This window comes from Carcharhinus amblyrhynchos, chromosome 19 (genome assembly GCF_965287045.1).
Source record: "Carcharhinus amblyrhynchos chromosome 19, sCarAmb.v2.hapA, whole genome shotgun sequence".
Lineage (NCBI taxonomy): Eukaryota > Metazoa > Chordata > Chondrichthyes > Carcharhiniformes > Carcharhinidae > Carcharhinus > Carcharhinus amblyrhynchos.
This window is the reverse complement of record NC_137342.1, coordinates 36,314,535-36,328,802: the sequence shown is the minus strand read 5'-3', so window position 1 is coordinate 36,328,802 and position 14,268 is coordinate 36,314,535. Positions and strand designations below refer to the sequence as shown.

Sequence of the window (14,268 nt, the reverse complement as noted above, 5' to 3'; positions counted from 1 at the left end):
TTTTTAGGTTTCCAAATGCAGACAAGTTATACTCAGGTAAGGGTTCCCTGGCTGCAAGTTGATAGCTGCATTTGGAATTTCAGGCAACGCAATGAGAGAGCAAGTTAAGACAGCCTTCCTTCCTTCCTTTAGCTTATTCCCCAAAAAGCACTGATTTCAAAAGCAAATGGTTCAAAACCCAAAGCTTGTCTTTGTCATGTGATTTCAAATAAATCACTTGCCTCTGTCATTCCCAACATGAGATAAGATGGGAGCCAAAGCCAGCGTGTTGTGTTTTAAAGTTTTATTTATTAGTCACAAGTAGTCTTACTGCAATAAAGTAACTTTGAAAAATACCCTAGTCGCCACACTCCGGTGCCTGTTCGGATACACTGAGGGAGAATTTGGCATGGCCAATTCACCTAAGCTGTACATCTTTGACTGTGGGAGGAAACTGGAGCACCTGGAGGAATCCCATACAAACATGGGGAGAATGTGCAAACTCCTCACAGTGACTCAAGCCAGGAATTGAACCTGGGTCCCTGGTGCTGAGAGACAGCAGTGCTATCCGCTGAGCCATCATGCCGCCATGTTCTGTAATGCAACAGATACAATCTGTGTGAGAATGAAAGAGTGTGTACATGGAAGGTAGCAAAATAATGATTGACTTCCCAAAAAGAGATGAGATATCACAAGTGATTATAATCATCGAAATTTCCAAATAGGAAAAAGTAATTTAGTACCTCATTATGAACAATTATCTCTTGCAGCTAACTTGTAGTATTCTAAGGGATGTTTTGGTATTGCTTCATGCTGCTTATATTCTGCCTCCATTCCCCAGAAGTTATTGAGAAAAGCTTTAGGATCTGCATGTTGTACTGCAACCATCATTATTCAACTTTGTTTTTCTATAACTTAATGTTACTTTCCAATAAAATCTTTATAGTTCATTCACAGCTTGTAAGTTGAAATTTGGGTGTCACTTATTGATCATTTTCTTCTCTGAGCAAAGTGATTGGTTTATATTGGTGGGGAATTAATCCTAATGGAAATGTCACAATCTGTTTGAGGATGTATATTTTTACTTGAAAATGGTTTGATTTTGACCATGTCACTTTGGAGTTAGTAGTTTGGTTACACAGCACATACTTTCTATTCACTGTATAGGTGACACCTCTTGCACTCAAATGTTCAGAATCCCTATTAAATTAACCCCGTGGTGATTGAATTCCTGAACACATTTTCTTGATTTGTATTTAATATCTCAGGAGTGGAAGGCCTGTGACTAACTGTTTGTCTGTCTTATTTTGCAGTAACATTGCAGAAGCCCTGGTGAGTAAAGGTCTTGCCACAGTGATCCGTTATCGACAAGATGATGATCAGCGGTCTTCTCACTATGATGAATTACTAGCTGCAGAGGCCAGGTAAGATGGTTATTGAAATTTTTATACATGTACAAAATATGCTTCCTGATGAGAAGTAATAATGTTGATGTAATGTGAAAATTCAAACTTAAAATGTGTAATGTACGACTATTGACTTAATAAAGCAATAATGCGAAAGAGAGTGCAATGAGTTCAAACAAGCTGACAAATAAACTGCAGGTTTATATCTTCTTCTGTTAGCCCAATATTCAATTCGTTTGCAGTATTTATTTATCGTGAAATTTAAAGATTTCAGTATATCCTTCTTTGCTGAGATTGCGTAAGATTGGAGCCATTGTCAATAAGAGCAAAGTAACTTTGAGTCTGTCATTTGATTTTACACACTGTCTCTGACAACTATAGTTTCAGGTCACAACTAACAGCAGTAGCAACTGCTTGCATTCATATAGGACTTCTAATGTAGTAGAGCCCCTGCATATTTCATAGGAATGCCATTGGGCTATATTTGACACCAAGCCAATGAAGGATATTACAGTAGCCTAAGTCAGAGATAGGTTTAAGGGGCATTTTAAAGGAGGAGAGAGAGAGATGGAGAGATTCAAGGTGCAGATGGCTGTAGTTGGCTGAAGGATATGGAGGACGATGCAGTAATAATGACTTGCATTTATATAGTGTCTTTAATTTGGCTAAAACCTTTCAAGGTACTTTACAGAATAATTGTACAAAAATTGATACCAAGCCAAAGAAGGATAAATTAGGACAGGTGACACTGAAATAACGGATAAATGGGATGTGATATAGATTGAAATATGGGCAACAGAGATTTGGAAGTTTATGGTATGACATTAACGAGTCAAGAGATGGTCAGAGCAAGTGAAAGAGGACATAGTGATAATTTTTGTTTTCACATTTTCTTGACCTGTTGAACTGAGAAACGATTTAATAAAAGTGCAAGGAGAGCTGTGGTTAATGCGGATTGGAGGGAATGCTGTCAATTGGGTGAGAACACTGGCAGAAAATGACTTGAACAGCAGCATGTTGCCAGTAAAGAAAAGACTTGTACATAGTAGGGCTACTGCTTCCCACACTGCTTTTCTGGTGGTTTCATCTGCAAGCATTCTTGCAGTTAAGGTATCAAACTTCAAAAGCGAGTGTGTTTGTATTTTGAGCAACTTCAGTGTTTTTTTTGTCAAATTTTTCTAAGATTCGTGATTTCCTCATGCCTATTCTAAATTAATTATTAACTTGTCTCCTTTGTTTCATGGTTCTGCTTGTTTTGTAGTAGGAATCCAGCTTGAATATAACCTTCTAATAAGTTGGATTCCTAAATTCTGTCAGCTATGGAGTTGTGCCAAGTGGAAGCTAGGAGGAAAATGTGTTTCATCATGCTCTTTATAACTGACTGAGCATGGTGCCTGTTGTTGATGGGTTGAGTGAGAACAGTTCAGCAAGCAAGATGCATAGAGTGGAGAATTACGCATGTATTTTTTCTTTCAATTTATTTTAATGGTACTGTTATCCCACACAAGTCTGTTTGTATGTGCTAACTAATAAAGATAATCTGGCTTTAATCAATGACTTGCTTTCTCTCCCATTGAGTTTTGACATTTAGGTCAAAGTTGCAGGAGAAACAAATCAGCTAATATCAACCACAGGCTCAACCAGCTTATGAATGGCTCCATTGAACTGGCACTGATTGACACCCTTTTACTGCACCAAGATGCTGAAGTTAAAGCTGTTACTCATTCTGCAACTGACTGAGATTTGCAGTCACAATTCAGGAGGAGTCTTCCTCAGTTTATTCTTTACAGTTCATAAAAATAAAAACACAAAAAACAAGCAATTAGCTAAAAGACAGCCTACCAGGACAGAGAAGTTACTTTTTGTATTTGTTCTTGTAACATGGGTTTCACTGGCCAGGTCAACATCTTTTGCCTTGGCTAGGTAGTGGTGAGCTGCTACCTTGAAACGCTGCAATCGTTGTGCAATTAGGAGGGACTTTGACCCAGTGAGTGGAGGAACAGTGTTATAGCTCCAAGTCAGGATAGTGTATGACTTGGAGGGAAGCTTGCTGGTGGTAAAGTTCTCATGAGCCTGTTGCCTGTATCTTGCAGGTGGTAAAAGTTGGGATTTTGAGAGGTGCTATCAAAGGAGCCATGGTGAGTGCTGCAGTACGTGTTGTAGATGTTATGCACTGCTGCCACTGTACAGTGGAGAGATGGTATATTTAAGGTGTTAGATGTGGTGCCATCAAGCTGGACCTGGATGGTTTTCAGCTTGGTTCAGTGCTGGTACTGTGGGGCCTGTGTCAGGAGGCGACTCGCTCACCACAGAGTACTAAGCCTTTTAGCTGATCTTGTAGCCTCAATATTTATGTGACTGGTCCAGTTATGTTTTGGGTCCTTGGTAACTCTCCACAATGTTCATATTGGGGAATTCAGTGATGGTAATGCCATTGAATGTCAAGGAATGATGGTTAAATTTCCACTTGTTTGGGATGGTTATTATTTGGCCTTTGTATGCCATGAATGTCACTTGCCACTCATCACTCCAAGTCTGGATACTGCCCAGATCTGCCTTCATTATCTGAGGAGTTACAGATGGGATTGAAGACTGAATCATTTTTGTTTTTGTGAATATTTTTACTTTTTGCTTCTGTTGGGAGGAAGGTCATTTGAAGCTGTTGAAGGTTGTTTGGCTGAGAAAACTACCCTGAAGAGCTCCTGGGATTGAGATGATTGGACTCCAATAACTACAGCCGTGTTACTTAACTTATCCTAATATGACTCCAGTGTAGAGTCCTGTTCTGTTCTCCATCCCCTGATTCCCATTGAATTCACTTCACTTATTTCAGACCTACTTAATACCATACTCAATCAAATGCTGCCTTGATGTCTCCCCTTACCTCTGGAATTAAGCCTTTTGGACCAAAGCTGTCTGGAGCTGAATGACCTCGTGGAATACAAACTGTGCAATTGGTAAGTAAGTGCACTGATAGCACTGTCGATGATTCCTTCCATCAATTTACTGGAATTGACTGAAAATGCGATTTTTCCTGCTTTTTGTGGACGAGCCATTAATGGCCAGTTGTTCCCAGTATCAGTGTTGTAGTTGTACTGGAGCAACTTGACTAGTGCAGGACCCCAAACCTTCATGCTTTAGCTGAGAATTGGTTGGGACACTGCTGTAACCAGTGCCTTCAGTAGTTTCTTGATATCATGTAAGTAAATGGAATTGGCTGAAAACTGGTGTCTGTGATGCTGAGAACCTTGCATGAAGGCTGCGATGTCTCACCCTCTTGGCAGTTCTAACTGAAGGTTGTTTTAAGTCTTGTCTTTTGTACTGATGGGCTGGGCTCCATCATTTAGGTTAGTCATGTATGTGGCACCTCTGATTATTTAATTGTTACCACAGTTCACAACTGGATATGATAGGTCTGCAGGGATTTTTTTACCTGATTAGTTCGTCACTTGGTTGTAGGATTGCTTAGCTCTGGTATGCGGCTTCTGCTATTATACATACAGTCCTCTGATTTAGTTTCGCCTCATTTTTTAGGTATGCCTAGTGCTGTTTCCGCATGCTCTTCTACACGCCTCATTGGACCAGGGTTGGTCTCTTGGCTTGATGGTAATGATACAGCGATGGATATGTCAGACAGTAAGGCTGCAGATTGTGATTGCTTTATTAATGCCCAGGTTTCAGTTGTTCAATCTGACCCAAATCATTTAGCACTGTGGCCATTCCTCACAACACAACAGTGTGTGTCCTCAGTGTGAAGATGTGTAAACAAGGACTGTGAAATGGTCATTCCTATCAATACTCTAATGGACAATGTAACATGGATAGGTTTGATTTGCTGAGGACAAAGGCAAGTAGGGTTCTCTCTCATGTTGGTTCTCTCACTACCTGTTGCAGGCTTGGTCTGGCTGATTTGTTCTTCTGGTACTACAGAACCACTCTTTGAACATTGAACTCCTCCATCCATAGTAAATGCTCTTTGTTATACTTAATACCTCTAACAAGTGTATATGGGTGGTAGGTGGCAATCAGCAGGAAGTTTCTTTTCCCCTGCTTGAGTTGATGCCATGAGGTTTCATGGGGTCCAAAGTCAATGCTTGAAGGCTGTCAGGTCCATTCCTTCCCAACTGAGCAAAGGAGAAACGAATGTACCATATGTAGAAATTTATAAATTAAAAATTTTACTGAACATGACGCTCAAATTCATCTTTCAACAATCCTCATCAAAGGCTAAAATTTTAATCTCTAATTATTGACTTGTTCTTGGGCTTAACATATCCTTTTGAATAGGAGTCTCAGATTCAGCAAGGTTTTCTTGTACCCAATTAGGGTGCAGAATAATGGATGTTTGGTTGAGCTGGAGACTGAAAAACAGTTGCGAGGTTCCAGTGGATTAAAGATGTAATAATAATTTACATCAGAGAAACTAAAAGATTATGCTCTTCTCCTTGACAAAAGGATATAACATGAACAAGTCTGGCAAAGCCTTGATGGTTAATTAATTTGAGCCCTGGCTTTTTGGCATATATGTATCTATATTGTGAATTTAAAGAGCACAGTGGTGTTCATTTGTTATATTTGCAGATCAGTCAGTGGTGCCATGTTCATTCAGTGTGCAACATTCTTTAGGAATGCCTAATGCCTATCATTTATCAATTTGCAACCAACAACGAGACCTGTATTTAATGTAAGCTGTAATAGAAGAATTGAGGGCTTCTTTCCCTATTCTCCTCTGAGGCTCTAAAGTTGCGACATGCTTCCATTTGTGCTAACAGCTATGCGGCACTTTGCCATTCCTTTTATGGTTTGTATGGAGATGGGCACATATTTTTCTTGTGGGAAAGAATGGTTGGATCGATGCAGGTTGCATTACCATTGTACCCTTTTTTTAAGCAAGAACTACTTGATAATCATGTAGGAATGACAGGCTTGGCTAAGACTTTTTCCCATCCTCTCATCCCAATTCTCAACAGAATTTAGTTTAATTAGGGGATTAGTCTTGTCTTCCACAAAATCAGTGCTGGGACTGATTTTAACTCCCTCAAAACTTATATGCCTGCTCAGCATTTAAATAGGCCCAATTTGTTTGAAATACTCTAAGCAATGTAAGAGGCCATTGCTTGATTAGCATCGCCTCCAGTCCTTATATATGCAAAAAAAGAGGAGCATAATTAGAAGTTTTGCCACTTAATGTTATTGTCAGCTATGTAAATACATAATGTAACCATTACAAAAAATTGAATTTAGGTGTAACTTTAGTTTCTGTAGAATCTCTACAGTGCACAAAGAGGCAACCTGGCCCATTGAAGAAAGAAAATTACAGCAAAGTAACAGGTCCTTCAGCCCTCCAAGCCTTCGATGACTATGCTGCCCGACTGAACTAAAACCCCCCTACCCTTCTGGAGACCACATCCCTCCATTGCTATGGTATTCATGTATCTGACAAAACGCCCCTTAAAAGTCACTATCTTATCTGCATCCACTACTACCACCACAACCACCCCTCCCGCGCGTGAGTTCCAGGCACCACCACATTCTGTAAACAAAGAAGTTCCCGTAATTGTCTCTTCCACCCTGAGAAAAAGCTTCTGACTATCTACATTGCTCCTGCCCCACATACCCCCGTCGTTCCGGTGAGAACAAACCCAAATTTCTTCAACCTCTCCTCATAGCTAATGTTCCCCATATCAGGCAACATCCTGGTAAATCTTTTCTGTATCTTCTCCAAAGCCTCTGCATCTTTCTGGTCGTGTAGCGCCAGAATTGAAAACTATATTCCAAGTGCAGCCTAACTAAGGTTCTATAAAGCTGCAACATGATTTGCCAATTTTTAAGCTTTTAAACTCAGTCCAGACAGTGCCCAGTTGAGCTGCCGGTCAACTGGCTAATGTTACTGGAACTGTCTGAACAGTGGTGCCAATTCCCCTACTGAGACTGATTGTTATGGCGAATGCTTTCAATGGCTGATTTATTTTCATGAGTCCCCACTGCAGCACCTGGTCCCCTATTTTTCAAATAGCACTCTATCAACGTAACTTGGAAGCAGAATATTGTATCTTTGTGAATTAACCTGTAAATTAGGTATTACATTATATTGAAACATGTAGCTTCAAGCAGAAATCATTCTGAATGAAGAACTGACCATCCTTAATCATGATAGTTGGAGATGTATTGTGTCACTCCTACCTGTGTATTTATAAAACAAAAGCTTCAGCGGGGCTTCAGTTCTGAGATGCCTCTTGTAGAGACTAGATGGTTTATTTAATTCTTGTGTATCCCTGCTAATATCATTTTCATACCTCATTTAACAAAGCGAGTTATACAGTTAGCAGGGGTATTCATTTAACAGATGTGGAGTGAGTTAGTGAACTGTGGTCTCAATGGTATAAAATCAGTGGGTGATTGTTAAATTATTACAGTCGAGTGCCTGTGAAATAGAGCTGAAATACCTCCTGTGTCACTAACATTGTGGCGTACATTCTCTCCAACTCAACATGGGCCGAACTTGTCTTTTGAGATGTGAGAAGATTTATAATCCTGAATATATTGGTTATCCTCAACAGTCCACTCCAAATTCATTGTTAATTTATAATGCATAATATTTCTTTGTTTAGATACGAATCTCTTGACTCTGTTTGCATCTCTAAATGATTGGAAATTTCAAATTTTATTAGTGCAAAAATGACCTGAATTACCAGGAGAATGTTTGTTTGTGATAAATTGTCATAAAATGATATAGAATTATTGCCAGGTGCTCCCTTCGAATGCACTTGATTTGCACAAGCATGCACTGTTGTGCTGATGGAGTGATCTGCATCCCTGCAACTTTTCCAGAATTCCAGATGACTGAGGCCTCTGCTGCTTGCCAGTTCAGCATGCAGCATCCCCAATTGTGAGGAATGTCTTGCATGCGAAGCGTTGACTAACTTGTCTTCTTTCAACATATATCTCCAACTGTGCTGAGTATCTTCAGTATTTTGTCTTGCTGTTTCACTATTCCGTATTTGCATCATTTTGCTTTTCTCTTTTTATAAGAATGAGTCCTATTATAAAAGCGAGTAAAAATGCTGTGTTATTTGTATTCACTCGTGGGACATGGGCGTCACTGGCTGGCCAGCATTTATTACTCATCCCTAGTTGCCTGAGGGAAGTGAATCAACCACATTGCTGTGGCTCTGGAGTCACATGTAGGCCAGACCAGATTAACTAACAGGAAGCAGAGACTCTGGATAAATGGGTCATTTTCAGGTTGACGAACTACAATTAGTGGTGAGCCACTGGGACCAGACTTGGGGCCTCCGTTATTTGCAATCTATATTGATGACTTGGATGAAGGGATCAAAGATACTTCAGCCAAATTTGCTGACAATGCAAAGAAAGCTGGAAAAGCAGGTTGTGAGGGGGGCGCAATAAGTGCAAAAGGATATGGTAAGTTGTGAGTCAGCAAAATATTGTCAGATGTGTATAATATGAGATTATCTAATTTGGTTGGAAGAGTAGAAAAGCAAAGTATAATTTAAATGGAGAGAGACTACAAAATGCTGTGATAGAGAATCTGGGTATCTTCTAAATGAAGCACAAAGTTAGTGTGCAGGTACAGCAAGTAATTGCAATGGAAAATGGAGTGATGGTCTTTATTACAAGCAGGAACATCTTGCTACTCTGTACAAGGTGTTAGTACGATCACACTCAGAGTTGTGCATATAGCTTTGGCTTTCTCAATTAAGGAGAGATACAATTGCATTGCAGGAGATATTGGTGTCTTAAAAAGCAATAAAGTAGATAATTTCCCAGAGCTTGATGGGGTCTAAACCAGAATATTGAGAGAGAGGCAAGAGCAGAAATTGCTGGCACCTTGTCCTCATTGGCTACAGATGAAGTTCCGGAGGACTGGAGGATAGCCAGTATTGTTTCATTGTTTAAGAAGGGCAGCAGGGATAATCCAGGAAATTATAGGTCGGTGAGCTTTATGTCAGTGGTAGGGAAATTATTGGAAAAGATCCTAGGGACGGGATTTCCTTACATTTGGGAACAAATGGATTTGTTAATGATGGACAGCATGGTTTTGTGAGGGGAGGTCATGCCTCACTAACTTGATCAAATTTTTTGAGGAGGTGATGAAGATGATAAATGAGGGAAAGACAGTGGATTGTTGTATACATGGACTTCAGTAAAGCTTTTGACAAGGTACCTCATGGTATGAAAGGTGAAGTCACATAGGATTAGAGGAGAACTGGCAAGGTGGATACAGAACTGGCTTGGCCACAGAAGACAGAAGGTAGAAGTAGACGGGTGCTTTTCTAAATGGAAGGCTGCGAGGATCTTTATTTTCACAGTATATATAAATTATTTGGAGGAAAATGTAGCTGGTCTGATTAGTAAGTTTGCAGATAACACAACAATTGGTGGCATTGCAGACAGTGAAGAGGATTGTCAGAGGATACAGCAAGATATAGATTGGTTGGACGTTTGTGTGGAAAAATGGCAAATGGAGATTAATCCGGAATGTGTGAGATAATGCATTTTGGCAGGTCCAATGCATGTAGGAATTGTACAGTAAATGGTGGAATCTTTAGGAGTATTGACAGGCAGAGTGATCTGGGTGTACATGTCCACCAATCACTGAAAGTGGCAATGTAGGTGGATAAGGCAGTCAAGAAGGCATATGACATGCTTGCTTTTCATCGGTCAGGGCATTGAGTATAAAAATTCCCAGGTCTTGCTGCAGAACCTTAAATCGCCATGATTAGAATATTATGTGCAATTCTGGTTGCTATGCAACCAGAAGGATGTGGATGCTTTGGAGGGGGTATAGAAGAGGTTTACCAGGATGTTGCCTGGTCTGGAGGGTATTAGCTATGAGGAGAGGTTGGATAAACTCGGTTTGTTCTCAGGAGAACGACAGAAATTGAGGGTTGAAACTGAGGGCTGACCTGATAGAGGTTTACAAGATTGAGTGGCATTGACAGACTGGATAGTCAGGTAGAAAAGTGAAGTACTAGGGGACATAGATTTAAGGTGTGTGGGGAAACATTTAGAGGAGATATGTGAGGCAAGTATTTTTGCACAGGGTGGTGAATGTCTGGAATGTGCTGCTCGGGGAATTGGTGGGAGGTCTGGCAGCATCTGAAGAGAAACAGAGTTAGCATCTCCACAGATGCTGCCCTATGAGGACTAGGAGCAGGAGTAGGCAACTGAAGGGGCAACTAAATGATTACATGCATAAGATGGGAATGGAAGGATTCCATTCCGACACTCCGGTGCATACGGTTTTAGTTTAGGCAGGCATCATGATTGGCACAGACTTGGAGGGCCGAAGGGCCTGTTCCTGTACTGTATTTTTCTTCTTCTTTGAGTATATAGCATCTATGAGGTGCATGACAGCAATTCACCGAGGTTCATTGGATAACATTTTCCAACCCTCCAACCTTTATCATTTAAGCACAGCAGTTGTATGGGAGCTCCACCACCTGCGAGTTCCCTCCACTCTACAAACCATATTGATTTGGAAGTCTAAACACTGTTCCTTCGCTATCCCTGAAACAAAACCCTGGAACTCGCTTTCTAACAACACTGGGTGTTCTTACACCATGTGGACTACAGTTCAGTCAGGCAGCTCACCACCACCTTTTCAAGGGCAATTAAAGATGGGTAATAGCCAATGATGCCCACATCCTACGACATAAAAAAAAATTTAGAATTCCATAACCCAGAGAACTGTGGAAGCTGAGCCGTTGAATATGTTGAAGGCTGATTCTTGAACTGCAGGGGAGTCAACAGTTAAGGGGAACACGCAGTAAAGTTAGGTTGAGGCTGGAATCAGATCAGTTGCGTTCTCTTTTATTAGATGATGGAACAGGCTTGAGACATTGTACAGCTACTACTGCAGCTATTTCTTATGCCCTTCTACTCTTTCTCATTTTAACAATCTCTTTACCTTTGTCATCCTGGGAGTTGTGGCTTTGGCTGCCATTCCTTTTCCCTTCATGGAATGTGTCTGTCCGCTCCCTAAAAATCTCTTTGAAGGCCTAAAAGCAAAATACTGCAGATGCTGGTAATCTGAAATAAAAACAGAAAATGCTAAATAAACTTAGGTCTGGCAGCATCTGAAGAGAAACAGAGTTAGCATCTCCACAGATGCTGCCCTGTGAGGACTAGGAGAGGAGTAGGCAATTCAGCCCCTCGAGTCTGCTCCATTATTTAATATGACCATGGCTGATCTTATCCCTTGGTCTCAATTCACTCTCCTGCCTGTTGTCCATTCTCCTTCAGCTTATTACTAATTAAAAATATCTCTCCTCCAATTTGCTCAGTGTCTGGCGTAATGGATTTCACTGTTTCACGACCCTTTGAGAGAAGTAATTTTTCTTCATTTCCGTTTTAAAACTGCAGTCCGTTGTCCTAAAACTGTGACCCCTCATTTTAGATTGCCCTACATGAGGAAACATCCACTCTACATCTACTTTGTCGATCGCCTTCATCTTGTGTAGCTCAATTAGATCTCCCCTCATTTTCCTAAACTCTAGAGAGTGTAGTCCTAAACTATTCAGCCTCTCTTTATAAGACACATTCTCATCTCTGGAATCAATCCAGTGAACCTCCTCTAACTGTCTTCAATGCAACTATTTTTATGTTTCTATGTTTTTTCTACATCCCTCTTAAAGTAAGTGAACTGAAAATGTACACAATACTTGTTATAATTCTGGTCAGAAACTTCAAATTGTTTTATGAAGTCCGCCTGGATCATAAGTTTTGCAATTTGAATGTGGTGAGGGTAAGCATGAGATAGTTCACTTCAAGTATGATACAAATGACCCACTAGGGAGCATTTATCAAACAAAGTTTATTTAAGAATACAATTAACATCTATAGAAAGAAGATTAACAATAACTTTTGCCAATTGCAAACAAGAGAAAAAAACGAGATATTGAGTAAATCTTAACAGTTAAATACCATTCCAACTAAACAAATTGCATAAACCCTTACCACAGTTTTAGCACAAAAATACAAATGCTCATGAGATGCTGGAACTTACTCCTTTGGATGCTGCAGTTCTCAGAACATGCAGAATTTTCATTCCAGGAAGGCCAGGAGACTGGCTTCCAGCTAGCCAGCAGAATTTACAAGACCAGAGAGACACGGAAAACCTGTCTGCCAGTTGCCAATCGGGACATCTTCTGATTCTAAACCAAAACTGAAAATGAATCCTTGGATTCTTTTGGGGAAGAATCACCTGATTTTGACTTGTCAATCAATCTTCCTTCTCTCAATGCAGGATCATAAGATCCCAGAAAATACCTGAGGCCCCAAGTAAAAATAAACAAAACTCTATTTAAACCATTGAAGCAGCAATAAAAGGTCTTCTAGCAGACAGCTCAGCAACAATGAAACCACAAGGCTTGCTTACAACTGTGGATAGGCTTTGGTTGTTTTCTCTGGAGCAGAGAAGACTGAGGGTTGAACTAATTGAGATACTGAAGATTATGAGGGGCATGGGCAGAGTGGATAGGAAGCAGCTGTTCTCAGTTATAAGATCGGTTATGAGGTGACACAAGTCAAAAATAAGGGATGGGATGTTGGTGGGGGTGGTTGGTGAAAAACCTTTTTACAAAGAGTGGTGATAGTCTGGAATGCACTGCCTGGGAGTATGATGGAGGTAGGATGCCTCACATCCTTCAAATAGTATCTGAATGAGTAATTGGCATATAGCATTCAAGGCTATGGGTCAAGTGCTGGCAAGTGGGATTAGGTGGGCAGATCAGTGCCTTTCATGCATTGATGCAGTCTTGATGGGCCGAAGGGCCTCTTTTGCACTGTAGAATTCTATGATTCTGAACTGTAGGGAACGTGATTTTAAAAAATATTTCTTAAGGTACACTAGCGTCACATATTCCAGATACAGTTTCACTACTGAGTTGTACAGTTGCAGTCGGTACAGAGCGATGACACTGGGTAGATTCAACTTCTGTACCAGCTGAGGCTATTCATGAAGGCTGTCCTTCTAACGTTGCCCCTCGCTTGATGTATGGTAGTCCTCGGATTAAGTCACCACCAGTCAGTTCCTTAAAGGGCAAAGCAGTTTATGGGGAATATTTGCAGTAACACGTCCCAACTTTTATACTCTATTCCTTTAGCAATTAATGCCAAAATTCTATTTGCCTTCCTTATTATCTGCTGCACTTGCATCCTAGATCTCTGCGATTCGTGCACACGATTCCACTGCACCAAAGCATTGTGACGTTTCTCTCCATTTAGCCAATAAATTCCATTCTATTTTTCTGACCAAGATGAATAATGTCGCAATTATCCACGTTAAGCGCCATCTACCACATTTGGCCCATTTACCTCATTTATTCCATATCCATTTGTAAATTTCTAATTTCCTTATTGCAACTTATTATTATCTTCAAATTGATGCTGTCTTTTTCATTTATGATACAGATCCTTATTTCCTATACCAACCATCTTGTGTCTTGTTTTCTTTCTCCTGGTCTTTTACTCATTGTGAAAGGTGAGTGAATAGCAGATTACAGTAATTGGGAAGCCAGACTGCATATTCTTGTGTATAGGGCTGGAACTGTGTTGATCAGTAGAGTTGAGTGTCTACTGCCTTACTCGACAGAGTAAAATTGCCCGCATGAAGTAAACAAACCAATTAAAACATTTTAGAGCACTCAGGAGGCTGACTTTGAAGTAGATGCATCACACTGAAAAAAATCTGTCTTTAAAGGGCAGGCGCAGAGTTATAAAAGTGAGCCTTTCTTTTCATTAACCTCTTGAGAATGCTGGCAGCATTTCAGCCTCAGAATGAAAAGTATGGGGTTACAGGTTTAGTTAATGAAAGGTCGATGTAAAATGTTGCCTGAGTTTTATTGGCTTGCATTGC

General features: G+C 40.3%; 1 protein-coding gene across 1 annotated transcript in view; it reads left to right on the top strand.

Annotated features, from left to right (window-relative positions):
* Positions 1 to 14,268, top strand: part of snd1 (staphylococcal nuclease and tudor domain containing 1) — a 907,822-nt gene that overhangs the window by 204,349 nt on the left and 689,205 nt on the right. The window contains exon 13 of the mRNA XM_080207582.1: positions 1,293 to 1,403. Coding sequence (XP_080063708.1) covers positions 1,293 to 1,403 — 111 coding nt within the window. The remainder of the gene's footprint in view (positions 1 to 1,292; positions 1,404 to 14,268) is intronic.